Here is a 22,923-nt window from a genome sequence, read left to right as displayed (position 1 = left end):
ATAGATATCAATTGAATACCTTTGCAATAGAATTTTTAGAACCTGAACCTTCAAAATTAAGCACCAAAAACGTTGCTTCAAAAGATATCCATACTTTTTAAAATGCTTAGAAAACATCTTTAATTTTCTTTTCCAAAAAAATATCAGTTAACAGAAATATCGATATATTTATATATCAGCCCAAAATATAGATATGTTTTCGATATCCCTCAAACATACCTTAAAACCAGTGATGTAAGGAAAATTTAATAGTGTATGTTAGCATCCTCGTTCTGCTTAACACAAAGCCCCAGAATTACGGGCAAAGACAATCCTATTTTCTAGGTCTAAATATCTTTTTTTTTTCAGATTTGAACTGATCACCGGTTATGTATTCTCGTCGCCAGGGAACGTCATCGACAGCATCCCCGGCACGCTGATGTTGACCGACTGTCTCGAAACCTGTCAAGGCAACGAGAGCTGTCAATCGGTGAACTACGAAACTGGACTGTGCGTGCTGTTCGGTTCGAATGCCGACGTTCTGCCCGGTAAGTAGATCAAAGTGAGACGCGTCACGTAGAAATCAATTTTTGCGGATTCCTATACGATAATCGAAAAAATCAATCGTCTCTCGACCACAGATTCGTCTCGGCCTTGATTGAAAAGCGTCCGTTTGCGGCCGGCGTCAACCATTAACGACAAATAACGCCCTGAGAACGGATTTCATATACTTAGTAGAACGAAATTGCTTTTAACAACTCGACTCGATGCGAATGCCATACATTGTTACACCTGTTCTAAATTAGAAATCCAGATAAAGTAAATTTTTGCAATACTTAATCAAAATCATTTACTTTTTCTTATTCTGCATAAATCCAGATAGAAATACCAAGGCGTTAAGTATAGAAGCTATTATATGTGGCGTAATTACAGTAGATGAGATATACGTGATAATAATATATGTACTATAAAATATATTTAACAAAAAAATTTAAGCGACTTCAAAAAATAAATAAGAAACTCACTAAAAACTAAAAAAATAATCAAACTTAGATTTTTGACACAAAAAAAAACATTTTAAAATAAAATATGTACATTATTTTTTAATTTTTATTGAGTGCCTTATTTATTTTTTGCGGTTCAATTTTTTTTAAATATTTTATTTTTCTCTTTTTAGTGTTAGATATTTACTCAATAAATTACGCAGTTATTTTATTTAATATTAAAATGCGTAGGCCAAGTAAAGGGACAGAGCGTATGAGAAAAATAGGAATAAAGAAACAATTATTGAAAATAAGGAGCGCTTCAGGCACCGGGGTCCGCTGACTTGCCTAGGTGATTTGACAAGTGTTCTAAATAAACAACAACAAAAAGTTATTGTCCCCGCCGGGAATCAAACCCGCGACCTCTATTTGGGAACTAAATGCTTTAACCATTACACCACAAAAGAAGTTGTCTACAATGTTTTTACGATGTTTTATATGTTATAGTTAGTGCTTAAAAAGTAAACTGAATGGCTTTTACACTGAACAACTTCCGGTTTCCCGTCACATCAGTTCACCAATAACATTATACCCAAATCTGATTATTTTAGATAAAAAATATGTGAAAACTTTGTACGTGCCTAAATTTGAGCTTTTCCCTCCCCTTCCCCCCAATAGATCTTGATTTGGTTATATATATATATATATATATATATAAATGTTCTAAATGTTCTATATATATATATATATATATATATATATATATATATATATATATATAAATGTTCTAAATGTTCTATATATATATATATATAAATATAGCTGTATATATATATATATATATATATATATATATATATATATATATATATATATATACAGCTGAACATAGAACCTCCTCCTTTTCCGAAGTCAGTTAAAAACTGGCTATAATGTATTTTATTTCAAATACTATCTATCGTACATCACCAAGGTACGATTTTTGCCTATATCTCAGGAGGCATAGGGATATAACATTGAAATGAAACCTTTTGAGGGTATCCCAGAAACTGCCTAATTGACTTCTTCTAGCACTATTAGGCATTTATAGCACTACTCTGTTAAAAAGTATCTTCCACCACAAAAGTTTTATTTTAAAAATTACAAATACTCAACATTATAAATCGCTGATCGAGAACATGATAAAAAAATTGATTCATTTCAATTCATTCAATACATTAAATAAGAAAGAGAGAATTTTGGAGCTTTATTTTTGGATAAGACATTAAATACAGTAAGTGTTAATGTTCCGAAAAACGCCTTGTGTAAATAACTAAAATAATTTTGACATTAACGGGTACACAATCAAAATTATCACATATACGATTAATAAATGCGAGCTTAATAATTTACTCATAAAACTCAATATGTTATGTATTGATAACTCAAATATTTGCCTAATTAGTTAAAGTTATTATTCTGAACTTAAAAATCAACTGCAAGATTTGTTTCTTTAATACCTAAGTTACGCCCAGACAGTTTGCTTCGCTAGGTGTGAAATTACTTCAGTCAGTTGACCACCACCATCTGTTTCTTCAATTTCGTGCATTATTTTGTAACCAACTAACAGAATGTTCCCAGCAATGAAATTTTTTAAAATTAAAATTTTCTTTTTCTTCTGCCATATCATGTGGTATCAATTTCCTTTGCGTATTCACCCCTTAATGTAATAATATCCAATTGTCAGACAATTTTTAAAAAAGCCTTCGAACATGCAAACAACTATCTAGGATGTTATCACTATAACTAAATTTGTTTTGGAACAAAAATCCTCCAATTTATAATTTTCTGTAAACTCCATAAAACTCCCCTTTAAGGGCGCTTTTACCTTCATTTAATTAATTAAATAATTCGTTCCTAATCATCTACCTATATATTATCTATCTCTCAACTTCAAAAAGTTCGAAATTTGTTTAGGCAATATTACACTAAGATGGGTGTGCAACTTTATTATGTGTGTCTATATTCTTATATCATCAGAGAAAATATCTCTAAGGTACGACTTAGTTCCCTTGTGCATTCCTGGCTCAACTACTGCTTGATTGCTATATAATTTTACGCCGATTATATTTACTAAAACGTTACTAAACATTAATATATCTCTTAAAAATCATTTGATAAAATACCACACCTAATATAGTTAAAATGTCTCTAAATAGCTCTTCAGTGAATAATAATTGCAAATTAAAATTCCGATTTTATATAATTTATTGCTTAAACGGCTTTATCAGCCATTATTTCACGTCAAAATTATTCCGTATCTTGAGAACTGTACACAGAAGTATTTAGTAACATTTTTGCATAAAACTGAGCTTTATATTCCGAAATAATTCTATTTAATTGCACCCGTTTATTCCATTCTATTTGATGCCTTACATTCTTCATTATTTTGCCATAATTTGGAGTAATATATATTTAACATAATGTACTTAATAATTTAATTACTGCTTATTTAAAGTCTCATAAAACATCTACTAGAATTAAAAATGTAGTGAAATATATTCAGGCGATTGAACAGCCTCATATTTATTTATTAGTTAACGGGAACAGGATTTGTGTTAAAATAATTAGCATATTTGTCTTTTCCTTTGGATGACGGTAACCAGATATCGATTTTGATTTATCATCCGATAGATATAGTTTTTTGTGAGTCTTCTAAAATTTCTATAAAAAAAATATTTAAATTTCGTTTAATATATAGATGTTAATTAAAATTCGCAGACTAAAGTTCTCATATGGTCACTAAGTTTTGACTAACATCATTCCAATGTATTCAAAATCAAAAATGGAGAATTAATTAGCTCCCTGAAGGATAGAACAAAAAGTTTACCTTGGTCGCTGTACAAACTGTGCATGAGAAAAGTGTTCAAACAATCTAACAATACAAGTTTGTGATCATCAGGACTATATAAAGGTTACTTTCTTTAGCAGGTTTTATTTTTTATTTCGTATGTTAAATACATGCGAGGTAACATTTTGTAATTTTAATTTTAATTGAAGCAAAACATGTATATTGCCAAGCTCTGTTTCCTAATTCTAAAATATCATAATAGGGAGCTTTGGGTGCCAGTTCAACTTTGGTGATAACATGGTGAAAACAAACATTTACTCCAAAAAAGTAAACCCATTCAGTTGCACTTGACAAATAAAACAAGAAGACATTTCCACCGATAATTCTCTATTTTTTTTTCACATTTTCAAGTAATGGCTTCACGTTTTAAAAACGTCCTTATAATATGTTAAATAAAATGAGCTACTGAATATAAATAAAATAAACTCTACTGGGCGTATATTTTATAAGCTAAAACATCAGCTGATAAAATAAGAGAGTCCTAATAGGAAATTGTTCCAAATTGTCTTTGGTTAGAACCGTTACGATAGACCAGTCGATGGCGGAACGCTAGAAAAGGCGTGTGAAATAGTAGCAGCGGCGAGAAGAGAGAAATTGTCAACCGCGAAATAGCGATCAAATGATGTGCCTTATTAATATTCTGTCAATATAGACTCGGACGAGAAATTAATGATGGCTTATTTTGTACAAGAACGCTCCGCCGTTAAAATATAAATAAACATATGGCCAGACGGAGAAGAAATATCCCCAGGAATCCGCGGCAATTTGGTCATATCGTTTACCAATTACGTCATGTCAATGTTGATTCAATGGCAATTTAATGCGTCCGTAAGAATTGCCGTTATGAGGCAATAAAATTAAACAATTTATAGAATCGTTTTTGAATATTTGCCATTACTTATGACGACCAATTACGTTTAGGAATTACTTATACAGGGGAAGCCCAAACCGCAAATCAAATATGCGAGGTCAATGTATTTTCTAAGAAAATGTCCGGTTTCTTATCCCGATAAATATTTGCGTTTGTATTTAGACGTTCGAGAAATTATCGTTCTTCTTTTTGTGTCATTCATGTTCTTTCGTAGCTATTTCGAGTTGATTAGTGTGACATTTCTTTAAAATGTTGAACATCTAACAAAAAATATTAAAGTTTTTTTTTATTTCTTAATTCAGAATTTCTTCGAATCTTCCATATCTTGAATATGAAGTATATCCACGACCCCAAAATAATAACCTGTCCCCATTATAATTCCTTCATTTCAGACATACTTATTTTTCTGAAGTAAGCCTTGGCATTACTCAAAATTGTAAACACAAGAGACAAAAACTTTCTAACCAGTAATTTATTTTGAAAAACATGTACTTAAAAGCCACTAAATAGAAGATAACGACATAATCCCAGCACATCAATTTGACTTTTGAACCACAGCCACAAACCAAATTTATAAAATTACGGATATTATTAAAATGTTGTACGAATAAAGAAGAGTTGGTCCTACCACTTTTAAACGAGGCACAGGCTTTTAATAAGCTATAAGTTACTCAGACAGCTTTCAGAATTGTTAAAATCTTGTATTTCGGGCAGAGCCTTCAGGTTTAAGTACGAGTATGTCTATTCCAAATTGACATGACAATTTGAATTGACATGACTGTGGGTAAAGACAACGAGGTAGCAGCAATGAAATTTTAAATATGCAGATCTAACAATAGGACAATTGGACAAAACTAACAGTAAACAATTAAGAATCAGTTTGAAGGAGTAAATCTATCCACGTCAATTTTACACAAATTGATTTATTAATTCTATAAAAATAAATAAAATCCAAGAGACAAATGTAAACACAGCAAAAGGCAAAATGTATTGTTTATTTGGAACATGAACATTCTGTCAACATGGAATAAAGTACTGCTGTATAAACAAATCGTTAAACCACCTTGGGGTATAAGCATATATGGAGTTCTTCATAACAACAATCTTTTAATAATCCAGCGGTTCGGTTTTGAACAAAATATTGATACTTCAGAAGTAATATAGTGGTAGATATTTAAAAATAGGCACCATGAACGAGACATTAAAAAAACTTACCCAGAGTCATGAAAAAACACTTCTTGCGTGCTATGTTATGTTAATTCTAAATGTATATACATTCTATGGACAAGACAACTCAAAAGGACTAAACCTTTTGACCTGGCGTGTTAATGCAAAACCATAGGTAGTACAATGGTAGTATATACGTTAATATTAATGTAAACAAGTTGATAGAATCTAAAAGAATTTAATGACGGAAAACGTTTTGTGGTAATTTAATAAGGGCTTATTAATATTATTCACTGAACAAGCATTGTTCCCACTGTCAGTTTTAGTAATATTACAAAGATATTCTTTAATAACGCAAGAAAACCTAGAGACCAAAGCTGACGAATATCAACAAATCAAAAATATTATGCTACTTCGGTTTAGTTAGTTGTCTATGCTAGTGCTTATAGAATTGTGGAAAATATTGTCAGCTATCAAACATGAAACAAAAATGAAGAATTAATTAATAACGAACTTATTTATTGTATACTGTTTTAAAAAAATATCGAAAATAAGTCGATTGAAAATTGTCGCAACATTTTGGTAGGTCTTCTCTAAAGCTAGGTACATCATATCGATTTTTTATTGAAAATAGTAAGAATAAATCAGGTCAAAGCCTTTGCATTGGGCGTTAATTTAACGTTTACCTTTATTATGTTTTTATTTTAATAATGAAATTTAATTTAGGCTCATCAAAAAAGAAATTTAAAATTACTCTTTTTGATCGTATGAACTAAACATGATATTAGCAGCTTCAGCTTCGGTATTGGCGATTTCTCGCATTCCAACCGCTGGCCAATTGTAAATACGAACCGAGAACCATCGGCTTCTCCTGGTACGTCGACCGCTGACAGAGTTCTGCATCATTATCCACATTCCCTTTTTGTTGAATGCCGATTTATCAGTAGAGCTCAGACAATTATTTCGAACGATTTTTACTCTTCACTATCAGAAATAACAAAAAATTCATAAAACATTCATTACAATACTTAATACCAAAATGAATTAAAAATTCAATCACACAGCTTGTCACTAAAGCACAAATGAATATAAATAGTAGTTAGAATAGTTGGATATACTTTAATGGCAAAAGTAAAAAACGCCATAACATTATTAATAAATTAACTAAATATTTAAATAATACTAATCTTATTAACCAATTATGTCAAATATCGAATTTAAACAATAAATATAACGGTATACCTATAGCTCTCTTTGAAGATAATTCTCTATATATATTCAAGCTTCACAGATACATTCACCGGAGTCGTAAATTTTACAGGAGAATGAGCAAAAGTTAATGGCTTACGTTACAACAAATAAAGTAAGCCACACTTAATTATAAATCTGTTATCTGATGTGTAACAAGTAATTATCTCCGAGTTGACAATCTCAAAGCACATATTAAAACATGAAGACATACATCATGTTCGTCACGGATATTCATCCGAAGACCGTAGCTAAGCCACTGAAGTAGTAACAGTCGAAACCAAGTATATAAAACAGTTTTTGTTGTTCCGCAAAATGCCTACAATTAAAACTTTGCAGTACGTTAGAAAATAATAGACAATCTGTTGTTAACTATTATTAACACAAATTTCCCATTATTAAATAAGCTATTTTTGAAATCGCTGTATATTTATTTAGCCTTGCTCCATATATATGCTAGTAAAAATAATCCTAGCTAAATATAGAATGAAATTTAACAATTCAGGCGACCATTAATACCTCAACAACAATGCATTGAATTAAGATCGAATTTTTATTATATTAGGCTTCAGTGTTCGCCCAGAAAAAAAATCTGTAAAATTCAAATAAATTTAATTAAAAAGAAATAAAATTAAAAGAATTAATCTTGGGTGGGCAAAATATGGAAATTTAAAAGATGATTTGAAAATTAATTTCCTTATATGACATAAAACGCAAAAAAACGCTTAACTCTGAGTTGTATTGACAACATAAAAAGGGTTACCATGGGCAAATAACTTGAACTAGAACAAGACAAAACCCAATTGAAAACCTTGATAACTCTCACTATTTATATTTCGGGAATAGGAAGTAAACAAATAGTTAAGCTGCGAATATATTTTTATTGCTTTTCAAAGTACTCGCCACGATAATCGATACACTTTTGCATACGCTTAAACCAATTTTGAAAGAATTTATTCCATTCCGAATGAGGTATCTTCAAAACATGATTTTTGAACGCTTCAATAGCTTCTTCGGGAGATGAAAATCGTTGACCACGCAGTTTATTCTTCACAGATGGGAACAAAAAGAAGTACCAAGATTGGGTGCCAAATCAGGGCTGTACGGCGGATGACCCATCAATTCGATGTTTTGAGTGCTCAAATAGTCTTAGGAAGATGAAGAACAATCCGGCGTCTCTTGTTTGTTTTCCTTATTTTACCGAAGACTTCTGGCAAACAAATGGTTGTGTACCTATCAGAATTTACTATTCTACGATCCTCTAGAGTCATTGTTGCAATATGACCAGTTTTCCCGAAGAAACAGGCCACCATTTTCTTTGAAGTGCATCGTGCGCGAACAACTTTTGTTGGATTTCGTTCATCTTAGAACACCCATACAGTCGACTGCTGCTTACTTTCATCTTCATCGCCAAAAGTCAAGTTAAGTTGATTGATGCACTCTTGTTCTAAAAAATCATCGCACGAAAATGTTCACGTTTCAAACTTTCAACTAAATATAAAATAAACAAATAGCGTCCGTGCGACACAATGTTCTGACTACGTATAGCGTTAAAAATGTCAAACTTTACGATGGAACAGTCACATGGACTCACATGACAACAGTGTTGCCAATTCCCGAGATATAAATAGTGACCCTCGTTTATACAGATTTATGATCGTAAGTGCAGGGATGTACTTTAAAAAAATATATTCCTAATTCAATCGTAAGATAAATCTCCAAAAAATAAACATAAATAATACACATTTACTTCCTCAATTAGCCAATTTGAAACCTTACAGTTTCAATTTATAACTTGCTTATCTTATGCATATACAACACAATCTGTATTCTATATCTTCTAGAAACAGCTTTATTAGAAACATTATAATTCTTTTAGTTTTATAGTCACTCGAATAGCCAGACATATCCTAATATATTGAAAAAGTTCAACAAATAGGCAATATTTAAAAAATAAGAAATATATCAAAAGGTACATTGTCCTTTTTAAGATATTTTCGTTTATTTGTACTCATTAAAAGTTAATTGGAAATCAATATCTTTCGTTAATGTTTAACCTTCATAACTGTGATAAGGGAATACTCTGATATACTAAGTGCCATCAGTAATAAGCTTTACAGTACAAATTTAAATTAGATTTTAGAATTTAAGATTTCATTCATTCAACTATATGTTTCTAAAATATTTCGACGTTCATGCCTCATTACATTGAAACAATTTTCAACAAATAATTACAATTCTTGTTATACCGGTTGTTACTTCGTCACCTGTTAGATGACCGTTTAAAAAACTGGGTTACTCGGCATATGTTTGTAACGCGAGCCGCATAATGATAACATTATGGTATTTGTATTAAAAAAATATCAGACCTTGAGAAAACGTAGGAAAAAAATAACTGTATACATTTGCCATCGTAAATACGCTCAATGAATCATAAATCACCGTATACTTTCGAGTATAAATATAAGTTATCTAATTAATACGAATTAAATTAGTTTTATTTTAAGGTACAGGCGATACTAGCCACCCAATCATGTTTTAATAAATAAGAAACTCTTATATTGGAAACACTTCATTCGTAAGCTCTTAGACTTTTCTTAATCTTAATATTAGAGATTTTTTAGAATAGAAAATAGAGCATCAGTCGCCTGAAGTAACATATTTATCTAAACAGTTAGATCAGGATTTTTTAAAGAAGGCTGATTGACACCTCTTAGATTAGCTGAAATATCAGTACATTTATACTGAACTTTTCATTTTGATGTACAATTCAAATTCATATAACGCAATACATGGTATGGAATACATAGTACAACAATGTACGAACTCATATCTATTCGGGTTTTGATATTCAGTGGATAGAAAAAAGGCAACATAGCTTCTTGTCTATTTTTTTATATATATTTTAAAGTCTCCTTTTTACCAACGAGTGCATCTGGACTGGACTATCTTCACGTGGGCTCAGAACGACGCTACTCGAAGTTAAGCCTACCGACTGGCGACTGACAAACTTAGAAATCATCCCAGAAGACATCCGTTCTTACCCAGCCTGGTCACTGGCGTAACCGGTATCATTTTCCTTGTCAGATTTTACACTTTTGCCTAGGACAGTAATAAATATTACACAATCACAAACATAAATTTGCGACCATACCCCAGCAGGATTCGACCCCGCGACTATCGCAACAGTAGGAGGACCATCCTGTCGCCTTTACCACTGCGCCAATCAAGACGCATACATGCGCAATGCGCAATCATGCCCAAGACGCATATTAATTTATTGATTGAATAAAAATACTTTTAAAGAGCGTTAAAGATCTGGCAAGACTTTGCATTTTCATTCAATTGATCTAAAGTATCAACAATAATAATCTGACTATCGTTTTACCTGTTTAAAGATAATTAACGAACAAAATTCTGAGTTCAGTTCCTTTAGTCTATTGTTTCGACTGAATATCACTGTTGTAGACCCAAATACATATCCATACACTGATATAACGGTGTACATCATTTATTTTTAAGTTGCAATTAAACGTATTTCTGTTTCACTGTTGACGAACGCATTGTGAACAGCTTGCTGGGTGTAAAAAATATTACTAAATTAAATTTATCATCAAATTATGGTTTGGTTTGAATGATAAAATATTGAAATGGTGTCAAATGTTAGAGTATATTGTTGATAAAAAAATATAGAATGTAATAAAGAATCTAACTTATAAACAACAACATTTTTTCACACATCAGAGTCTATGCTACATTACGTAATCAACAAATCAGTAATTCAAACATAAAATGTGTATTAGCTGCGCTTGTTAGCTGTCCATACATATAAATTGCTGACATACAAATTGGTGTAGTATGAAAACAAGCAAAAAATAAAAACAAAGAACACAACCGATCCTATCAACATCATCAATTAACGTCATCTTCGCCAAGCTTGACTATATTTTATTCCATATCTGCATAGATCACGTTTCTAACACGATGTATATAACAATAGTAGTACAGAAACTCCATAAGGAAAAAACCCGCAGTTATTTAGGGATAATAAAATATAACTGTTGATTCTTTATCATTACTAAATATATTGCATCACTAATTACATGGGTTTCGAATGAAAAACGCCAATTATATATATCGAAAAACAATGAGACTAGAAACTAACGACTAGTTTTCAATTGACAAATATGAAATAAACATTTTCTAACATGATAATTGCTAAATTGTATATAATTAAAGTAATAAATCATCAAATATATTGAAAGCTAAAGCACGCTCCGGAAGGAAATGAAAAAAGAATGGCTAGAAAAAACATGAAAGGGACAGGAAGGAAGATGATATATGCTAACGACAGTTATAATAAATTCATACAGAAATTATATAATCAGTTTCTGTTCTTGATAGTATATAGTATAATAAAATGTAATATTTAATAAAATAAATTTGAATGTTAAAGCAATAGATGTTGATAGGATAATGATAAAGCAGTGGAAGACACTAAGAATAAAATTTATCGGTTTGGGAGATATTAAATTTTATTATTTCTACATTCTTATTTGGTTTTATAGAACATAAAAAAGTTAAATCGCTATTGCGAGGCTGTAAAAGTTATATATTAGGATCTGCGTGTATTCTGATTTTTTTTTATTTAAAAAAACACTTATTGAACAAAAACATTACAATATATATTAATTAAAATATTTTCTGTCTTCATTTTCATATTTTTCGTATTTTTCCCTATTTTTCTGACAACATAACGATACCGTATCGGAAAAACAATGCTGATTTGAAAGCCATCAATCATTGATCAGTTTTCGCACTTCTTCGGCATTTTGAACCCGAATGCTAGCCAGGCCTTGCTTCATTGACCTGAATAAGTGGTAATCAGAAAATGCACTCGCATACACTCACTCTTGCAAATGTGGCCGAGCTTCGTAAGACAGAAGAATAACAGTGCTTCTGTTATTTTAACTTATGATGGTCTTTGTTACTTTCTAAAAGCATGTGATGGATTTCGACAGCAGATTTCTTGAAATCAAAAGACAAAAGTAATAAATGTGAACATTCTGTGATTCGCTTCTATATATACTCTAAAATTTAATAATACTAAATGGAAAATTATTATTTTATTCAAAGAAATGATAAAACTATCGAATTATCCTTAATCGAATGAAATATATTGCAACAAAAGTGTTCTAGCGACAACAAAAGAAATAACGAAAGAAATATCTAGATATAATGTAAAATAACAAATAAAGTATTGCTATTTCTACAAGAGCTACAATTTTCTAAATAATTAAATAATTGGAAAACATTTATAGAAAGTTATTAAATATTTTATTTATTAATATTGGCTGATAAGTAATTTCAAAAATACGATTATACATGGAATACTAACTAATTAAAACCGTGAAGTTTTAATTAACATAACTTACGTCTTGCGTACATTTATTACTTACTTCATCTCCAGCCAACATATTATCATAATCTTGATATACTAATAAATATACACTTTGTTTTAACTAATTAATCATTATCGCAAACAGAAATGAAAAGAATTATTTCTTGTCGCATCTTCAAATAACAGTTACCCAAGTAATGATTAATTTTTTTACTATGTACATTTTCTACTCTATTGTTTCAATAAAAATAACTCCCGCAGGAATAATTATTAATTAAAATAGCTATATTTTTTAAAATTATAATCGCAATTAAAATAACGGTTGCTTAGATGCGTTTTTAGCAGTTTATTAATTGGTATTTGAATTGATACTAATTAACAACTGCTATAATGTAAGTTTTCTTATAGGAAATTCAAAATTGCATTCAAAAGTATTTAGGTTTGTTCATTAGAAAAACAAAAAAATTGTTGATTAAAAATTCTTCTTCTTCGTTGTAACAGGTTACGTATGTCCAATGGCAATTGTAAATTAATATTGAGGGAATTATAACCGATGGTGTAATTCATGGAACAGTTCCGTAACCTAATTTATGTTAGTATTGTGTTATTAGGCTTTATTTTTTTATGTTTTTCCTGTTCAAATAAGATGATATCTATGAAAATTCCTACCGGCTTTTTAGTAGCAGTGTTTAAGGCAACAGAAGGTCATTTTCTATAGGCAAAAGTGTAAAATCCGGTAAGGAACAACATCTCAATCACCCCAGTAACCAGTATGGGTAGAAGAAGGTAGATCCAATAGGTCCAATTTACATACACTTTCAGTTGAATAAAAGAAGAATTTAAAATATAATAAAAAACACTAAAATAAAAATGACTGTGTTTAGTTTTAAAGCTTTTAAATGTATTAATGTCAATATGTACCGGAGTGTATCTAATACCAGGAATTAACAAAAAGTGCTGAAAATGAGGAACATGAAAGTTAAACCTAATGAAGCTACATGTTGTGATATCACGGAATATTGAAATGATGTATTTGAGACAACGTAGGAGCAACATATTATTAAATAGTCTGCAATAATAAGTCGATTGACTGACAACGAAACTTAATGTCATTAGAAAAAGACGCTAGAACCAACGGTAGAAAAATACTCAAAATTAATATATATAAGTAAGTTTTATATCATCATATTTCCAAAGCACATCGTTCGAAAACTCGTAACAAAAATAATATTCTTCGTACGATACCTTTTAAAGATCTTCGTTTTGTTTCCACTAAATTTAGGATGAGGCAAAAGACCCGCTACTATTTTGATTGCGTGCCACCTTGATTATGTGACGTTTAGCTCAGTTTCGCTTTAACCATTGTGTTGTGTAGACGTCGAAATTTTATTATGGATAACTAACCATACGCGACAAGAAGGAGCAGAAATAGTGACAATACTTATTGAAAATAATCGTTCCATCATTGTCACTCAGTGAAAATTGCTTCGATGGTAGCGGGATTTGTGCTCCACCCTATATTTAGTCACGTCTACTTACTACACGTCCACTACTAATATTTCCAAAATAAATGAGTATTCGTTTTATACGAAAAAAATCATATAAAAGTTACGTATCGTTTTGGAGTGAAGTGAAATATAAGACTTAGACAGTCGTTACTTTTCCCCAACTTTGAAGCAATTTATAGATTCCATCTCAAAAAAAAAAACACTATCAATTGAGGCTATTCATGAATCGACCCTTGTTTCGGTATGTTCCTAAGAAGTGATGCGCTGCTATATATATATATATATATATATATATATATATATATATATATATATATATATATATATATATATATATATATCCAAGTATTTTTTCACTGGTTTTGCAACATATGCTCGACTGTTGTCATGATTTTTTTCCTGCTCAGATCGCTCCTTACTTTCTGTGTCAAAATCAATGGAGCCATAAGATTTACACAGCATTCGATGGGCAGCGAAAAAAGCTTTGTTCGCTCTTTGACGAAATGAGACGTACTGAGCCACATATAAGTGAAGCCTGTCAGTGAAGATTCAACATGAAGTTGGTTACAAATGTTCCCGATGCGATTTGACGCACAGTAACAACTATCTGTTGTATTTATTTCAAATCAATTTATAGGCTTGAATTAAAATTAATCTATACGTCAAAATAATTTTGGAAACACTAAGAAATGAAATATAACATAATTAAAATTTTAAAGAATGTGCTGTTCGCATTTGCTAAAAGTTCACCTAAAACAACAAAATGTCCAAAACCCTAAATTATGTTTGAAGTTGTTTAATAAAAGGGAATGAGGATATATTAAAGTATACAACAAAAATAAAGGCTGAGGTAGCAACCGATCCACGTTCGTGACGGTCAGCTCCAGTAACGTGCGAATAATAAGGAGCCCAATCATCATCAAATTGCAATGTTCGAAAGCGTTCGAACCGCGGTTCTCGTTCCAACATCTTCATGGAAGGCGAAAAGCGGCAGGCGTATCGACACGGCGGGGGTTATTTTCACGCAGGCCGATTTCCATATATCATACGATTGAATTGTTTCCGCATGGTCGCAGGCCTGCAGCACCTATTTCATCGTAAACGGTCGGTATTTTTCCATGCCGCCCTTGGAATGTCGAAAGGTCTCCTTTCAGAAGCGCTAAATATAAACAGATTCCTTTCGGGACGTGAATTGGCAACGATTATCGACGTCGAACGCGAGACAGTATCGGAATTCTTATGGTAAATGGTCCGGGTATGTGATAACCGGTAGCTATTACGTTGATGCTTGTTTCTATTATGTTAGGTCCGACGATCCGTTATGTAGACGATTTATTTCCACTCAATCTTCGACACATTATCAAGACAAATAACAATTATCGTTCGATAATTCTTCCTTACTCTTGTAATTGTTAATTTTCCTTTTAAAGTTTGTTAGAGATGTAGAGTTAACTCACAAGAGAATAAAAATCCTCATATATCGGATAAAATCAATAGAAATCAATGGTATGGTATCCATTAAGAACAAACATTGCATTCGTCACAAATATTAATAACTCAGCAACTTTTTTATTTACCGCACAATATTTTTAAACGCACCACTGGTGTCCTCAATTGACATCTATTAATAGGCTAGTGTGAAATTTTAAGAAAGGCTACTTTACTTAGTTTATTTTAGTTTTATTTGCCATGACAAAAGATAACCTCCCAAATTCGAATAAAAACGGAAAAATTATTTTGGTGTGCTAAAGTACAAAATGCTTTTGTATAAAAAATATCATCAAGTTAACAAGTGGTTTACTGAGTTCGGTTGTCATGCTCCAAAATAGGAAATCGACGGAATTACATTTCAAATATCGTAGGACGAAACTATGTGGAGTGGCTGAGACTGTAGGTATCTCATCTGAGCAAAATATTACATTTTACACAAATATTTGAATATGAAAGTGTAACCGTGTGCCCTCTTCAAAGGAATGTTTCAAAGGAACGAGTGTTTGCGCTGCTTCGAAACATGGATATATCACAAAACAGGGAACATGCAAGACACTGGGTTTCTCAAGGTGAACGTGCACCAAAGCGAGCAAAATTGTACCATAATCATGGCAACAGTTTTTTTGGGATGAGCGCGACATTATTTAAAACCTTTATTTAAAGCAAAAACGACCGCAGTTGGCGAAGAAAAAAGCATTGTTCCATCATGACCATACACGGTGAACACTTTTGTAGTATCAACGACAAAAATTCATTAATTCGGCTCCTAGCTGAATAATACTACTCCATCCAGCATATTCTCCAACTATTTCCTCTTTCCAAACCTAAAAAATTTGCTAGGTGGTAAAAGAAGAAGAGGTCATTAGCGAAACAAATGCCTATTCGGCCTTGAGAAAACCTATTCTTTGGAAGGAATTAATAAAATGTTTGAATTATCGTATTCGTATGTACCTAATACTGTCAAATAATGCTCTATATATCTCATATTCCTCTTGAATATTATTTATCGTAGTGAACAATGTTATCATAATTTAAAACAAATACTTCTTACAAAAGCATTACAATAAATATCATTGTTCGCTTAATTACATCCCTTTAGCTTCTAGAAAAATATTATAAACAATCTTGCGATTTAAAGACAGTTAACCATTTAATACGTAACTTAAAAATAAATATATTTTTGATTAGGACCATCAAGATCATACCATAAATAATAAAACAGTACCCTTGAAGTTCCTAAATAAGCGCAGCGTAAGTAATATAGGGGCTATTATTGGCAAATATTGGTCATATGTATGTTGTTATAGAAAATGACTAAACACAAAGTTACATTTGCTCTAAACCACAAAATTTTATTCTTTAAAAAAATCGTAAAAAATCGTTACAAAATACATTTAAAAAAGCCATCAAGCTTTGCCAAAAGCAACCCATTTCAACTTGTGAACACTTGCTTAGGAGATCTATCAATTTTTAGTTTCTTGCTTGAAAATTCAGGTTAAACTTAAAATCAGTTTCGAATAACATAAAGTATTAATCAAGGAAAGCTATGGGTAAACACTCAGAATATCTAATCCAAAATATAGTAACTTGCGAAATATTGCTTCAAACACAAAAAAAGTAATTTTTATATCGATTTCAACTCGTTGCAGATTTTGAACATCAGCTATGAGGAACATGTACCTTACTTAACGCGGTTTTATCAAAATACATTTTACCACATTAATTGAAAAACTGAAGAAAAAACTCAAAATCTTTAAGATAATATAATCTTAAAAGGGTTAATTTCATCAAATTATCTTTCAAATTCAGCCAGATATATGAAAGTTCACTCCGGCCAATAACACTCTGAAAACCTGCAGCCAATACATATGGGCATTCTTTATAAACATTAATTAAACACCTCACACACAGCTTATATCATTTGATTTAAACAATGAGCCTCCCCTATTGAAAAACACTACGCATAAGATATTTATATGGTGTACTTCCAAGGATATTAAATTATAAATAAAAATGAATGAAATGAAAGTGTATGTACGCGCGTAACTTCAGAACTACTGCATCAAAAATGGATAATTATTTTGATGTTGTATTTGCTATTGTCAGAACAAGGCTTGTACAAAGTTTTTACATTTTACATTTAAGTATTATAATATGAAGAGGGACACAATACTGTTGTCAAATGACTAAATTGGTTTAAATCAAAATAGTGACAAACATGTGAAACGAAATCAATACATTCAGTGAGAAAGCAAAACAAAAGAAAAAAAAAATGTAGAAGCTCAGTTAGAAATACACGATTAAAACAAGAAATATTAAAATCACGCTGAAGAACGTTAAGAGAAGCTGCTAGAACAGTTTTTCTTAACTTGTGGTCCGCAGACCCCTGGGGAACCATGAGTATATGTCTTGGGGTCCGACGCCTTATCTATGAAATATAGCTAAAAATGGTGGCATATTTGGCTCATATTTTTAGTGCGTTTAACGAGTTGAGCTTAAGTCTACAAGAAAGAAATACAACATCTTCCAGGTTAAAGATAAAATAGAAACCATGATAAAAAAACTTGACCACTGAACTAATTGTACAATTAAAAAATATATAATCATTTTCCTGCACTGGTATGGTTTTTGGAATCCTCTGGTGACTAAATGTTGCTAAAGCAAGTAGAAGACCAAATGATTAAACACCTCCGCGGTTTGAGATCTTCTTTTAGGGATTATTTTCCAGAACTCGACAGAATTAAAAACAGGATAGCAGACCCTTTCAACGCAGATGTTTCAGATATAATCGGCTTCACAACGGTACAGGAAAATCAATTAATCAAAATATCATGCGATGAGTTTTAAAACATAATTTCAAAGAATCCTCTTTATCAAAATTTGAGTGAATTAAAAAAATATATAAAGAAATATCAGTAGAAGCCCTGAAACATTTACTGTTTTTGTTATCCACATATCTCTGTCTAAAGGCGTTATCTGCCCTTGTATACTTCAAAAACAAATACAGAAACAGATTACAATTGGAATCCGATTTAAGATTATAAAAGTAAAATTTCTAGCATATTATTAAATTAGTTGCAAAAAGCGGCATCAATCTTCACATTAACACAGAATTTTTAATTTTCATATATTTTTTTCAGTACAAAAATAAATTGTCCTAATTACCGTGTGTTTTATTAAGGTAGTCCTTGAAATTTTACTTGATTTTCTAGGAGCCAGAAAACTGAAAAAGGTTAAGAAACGCCGTGCTAGAGGATATACCTTATGGAGTCATCATGACTACATAGAAAAATTCTTTGAAAATACAGTCAAAATCATTCTGAATTATATAGAAAACTTATTGTTTACTACTACTTTAAATTCCAACTGTCGAATCCAAGAGTAATATTTTATTCCTTGAAATTCTGCTTGATTTTCTGGGAACCAGAGAACTGAAAAAGGTTAAGGAACGCCGTGCTAGAGGATATACCGTATGAAGTCATCATGACCTACATAGAAAAATTCTTTGAAAATAGAGTCAAAATCATCCTGAATTACATAGAAAACTTAATGTTTACTTCTACTTTAAATTCCAACTATCGAATCCAACAGTAATATTTTATTCCTTGAAATTCTGCTTGATTTTCTATGAGCCAGAGAACTAAAAAAGGTTAAGGAACGCCGTGCTAGAGAACATACCTTATGGAGTTATCAGGACCTACATAGAAAAATTCTTTGAAGATACAGTCAAAATCATCCTGAATTACATAGAAAACTTATTGCTTACTACTACTTTAAATTCCAACTATCGAATCCAAGAGTAATATTTTATTTATATTTATTGATTGCAATCCAACCATTATTATTTTATTGAAATTAAGGGTTTTACTCACAATAAACTTTTATCCCGTGCGCAACGAGGCGGGCGGGTATCAGCTAGTTTTTAATAAAAACAAATTTTCCCGCGTAATAATAATACTTAATATATATACATGACAAGGCAATAAATCAATAATTTATTATGCCATAAATAACTTAGTAAACAATAGACATAAATGATGATCAGATAATCGCCTTTTTTGCGAGACATGCCCGACACAAACCTTGTCAATTATATTAGATCGCATTATACCATGTTATTATCCGTCGAAACCGCAGCCGGTATTATTATAATAGGAAAAGAAAACAAAAGACGTAGGAAACGTGCGGTGCGTTTTGTTTACCCATATAACGGTCGAGTTAGGCGGCGAATTGAGCTCTTCAAAACAACAGAAAAAATGTTTGGTTAATTTTCTTGGTTTCGAGAAAATTGGGTCGTTGAACGGAATGCGACCGAGAAGCGTCGCCAAAGAATCGTTCTGACTCGGTTAGCGAATGGCCTTGGGTGTAAAATATACATTAAAATTTTATTAGCCGATGTCATAATAATGGAGTATGGCCTGGAGTTTCGCCAAGTTCCCCATTCGTTGTTCGTTGCCGTTGTCATCTCTGATGGATATTGCGAAACACCGTTAAGCAATAACCGTATATAGGCGTACAGTATCGTCTGGAAATATTATCATATTCCATTCTATGGTTGTATTCAATTAGTAACCACTTTTTATAGCGCATCTACAAACCTGAAAGGTACATTATTTAGTATAATTGATCCATCTGACATATGCCCAGCACAAATTCTAACAATAAATATAACAATAGAGAAATGTTTCTATTATAAGACGACACGATTCTGCAACTTTGTCCTGATGGGTATAAAGATAAATGTTAAAAAGACAACAGAATTTACATCTGTTGTAGTTTGTTAAAAAAATAGCCATCATCTCCTACTATTGAATATCTGACATATCTAAGAAGGACTATGTACAACAGCTGATTATATTTTACTTAAATGTATGTATACCATATAAATTACGCAAATAATACTACATAAAACATAAACGTTATTTATACTAAGAAAAGCGAAGTTAGTAAAACATAATCAATAGTTATTTGATAGTTTTAAATTATTATTCTTATTGACGCTTCTATTCATACAAAGTCAGTTATACTGAATTCATAGGCAATACAAAATAAATAAAATTGATGGTATAAAAGCTGTTCGAGCCTCATGAAATTGTTACAGCTGATCATTATGATCAGCAATTAATTATAATTCGCGGTTATATTAGTTGTTAAATAGATTTAAGATGTATTAGATGCGGCTTACTACGATATCCTACCTCACCTGGTATTTTATATAGTTCACATGCATAGAATTTTCAGTTTTTTTATAAAGGTTTAAAGGGATTTTCCGTTATTGCTCGCAAGATTCATCGGTCTTCCAGAAAGACAGCACAAAAATAGACAACAATTAATAATCAGATTCAGTGAGGATTAATTTTAAATACTAATTAAATAATTAAGATGAAGACAATTTTCAATAGAAGTGATCATTGTCGCTTAGCAAAAAAAATTAGCATTCATAACAACTTTCCCAAAAAACATTCAGTCGTACCCAGCCTAGTAACCGGCGTGATTAATATGATGGTTCCTCATCGCATTTTACGCTTTAATATAAGCATAAATTAAAACCCCAGCCGGATTCGACCATTCCATTTGCCTTACCATTACTTAGGTTATAGAGTTTACATTTTATTGAAACACTATACATATTAAGTACATAGCTCTTAAACCACCTAATCCAACTATTAAACTCATCTATTCTTCAAAATTATTCAGTATATACAGACTTTGTTAATAAAGGAATAATCACAATTAAATTTCCAATATATATTATTTATGTCGTTTTAGTTAAGCTCATGCTGCTGACGGCGCCATCATACTCCAATTATCTCTCAAATATCTCATTTCAATAAATCGAAAATGGTCGAGGGCCAAACAAATTCGAAGACAATGCAGTGCAAAACTTATTGGACGAAAATCCAGTTCGGCCCTTTAAACAACTTTCAAAATTTTTCTTTTATTGTTCAACTGTTTCCAGATGTTTAGATGCAGTGAGAATGATCCAAAAGAGGAAAATGACTACAACACTGACCGAAAATGTCACTTCGAACATTTCCAATATCGCCGCCATATTATACCAATTTTCGTTAAATAAAAGCTTTTAAAAAATGATGGAAATATGTGCAATTACTTAACATTTTAATTAAATTGAAGCTATCGAAAATATCATAAAAATATTAGTAAGATATCTGAAAGCATACAGAAGATGAATTAATAACAGTAAACAAGTAAAAGGCAACAAAACACTGGATGTCAATAAACTAAGATAACTACCAGTTATATAATTCTATATTTAATTTAATTGACTGTAACATCTCGATTTCAACGTTTATGTATTTTTTGTGATCTTACCAGGTTAGAGCCGGTTATGTTATCGCAAAATAAAAGAAAAAAACGTGGTCGAAAACATAAATGGAATGGGACCTCTATCGAAACCCGTCTTGTTCGTCGGTAATAAAATATTTCGAGTCGGAAGATAATTACGATCAGATCAGATCGTTAAGTAAACGAAATCATACGTTTTAATTAAGGAATATTTCCAATAGTGCGGTATTTTCCGTTAACTGGGTCGATGTCAGGCTTGTTTATATAGATTAGACAGTGGCGGCAGCGCTATATTTAAGAAGCATCCTAATTTAATCATGTCTAAAAATATTTATTATATAAGTTCGTAAACAAATTTATTAACACAGCCATCACATTACTAGAATAATAATATCAGATCAATGCACTTGATATAGGAAGTTAAAAGTCAGTTTGTATTTTGTTGTACATGTGAATAACACAATATTATTGAACACGTAAAGAAGATACAGCACATAAAAAGAGTGACAGATTTCAGACAAAATCATAAATAGAACAAAATAAATAATAATTTTGAGTCATCTCTCCTAACAAACAAGCTGAAGCAATAAAAGATAAAAGAAAGAAAGAACTACAATATAGACTCTTACAAAACAAAACTTAATGAATGAAGTGTCATATGGTGTCCAACGAACTCATTGAACAACCTGGGATTCTATATATATATCTAGATTTTTTATCTCGTTTTTTTTTAGAAAAAGGCCGCAGTTCACAAGAGGAGGCCAAATACATAATTTCTATGACTACTCATGATATTGAAAAAAAACATTATGGTATCTAATATTACAATTATATCAACAAATAATTGAGTTTTAATACAGAGAACATACGTATAAATCATCAAGATAAACGTTTATGGTGCCACCACTGATCCAACAGGTCTTAATACAGTTCATCGGCTGCCAATGTAACGAGAGAAACAAGAAGGTAATGGTGCATATTTTAATCCGGCTTTTTATACAGTCTCTCGCTGAAAAATCCCGATAGTTCACGTGTTATAACGGGACGACTGGTGGTTTTTCTTCTTCCTTCTGTGCCGT

The 22,923-nt window shown here is 31.2% G+C and overlaps 2 protein-coding genes across 7 annotated transcripts in view; one reads left to right on the top strand and one right to left on the bottom strand.

Moving 5' to 3' along the window:
• Atg16 (Autophagy-related 16) overlaps nucleotides 1-22,923 on the bottom strand; it is a 538,761-nt gene that overhangs the window by 466,289 nt on the left and 49,549 nt on the right. The window lies entirely within an intron of this gene.
• Nucleotides 1-22,923, top strand: part of LOC143195546 (uncharacterized) — a 156,117-nt gene that overhangs the window by 90,673 nt on the left and 42,521 nt on the right. For all 3 annotated transcript variants that reach the window (XM_076402801.1, XM_076402803.1, XM_076402802.1), the window contains one exon: nucleotides 349-527. In XM_076402801.1, coding sequence (XP_076258916.1) covers nucleotides 349-527 — 179 coding nt within the window. The remainder of the gene's footprint in view (nucleotides 1-348; nucleotides 528-22,923) is intronic.

Source organism: Rhynchophorus ferrugineus, unplaced genomic scaffold (assembly GCF_030347505.1).
Source record: "Rhynchophorus ferrugineus isolate W39M unplaced genomic scaffold, kcgeb_rfMv2 rfM4, whole genome shotgun sequence".
Lineage (NCBI taxonomy): Eukaryota > Metazoa > Arthropoda > Insecta > Coleoptera > Curculionidae > Rhynchophorus > Rhynchophorus ferrugineus.
This window is presented reverse-complemented; position numbering and strand designations above follow the sequence as displayed.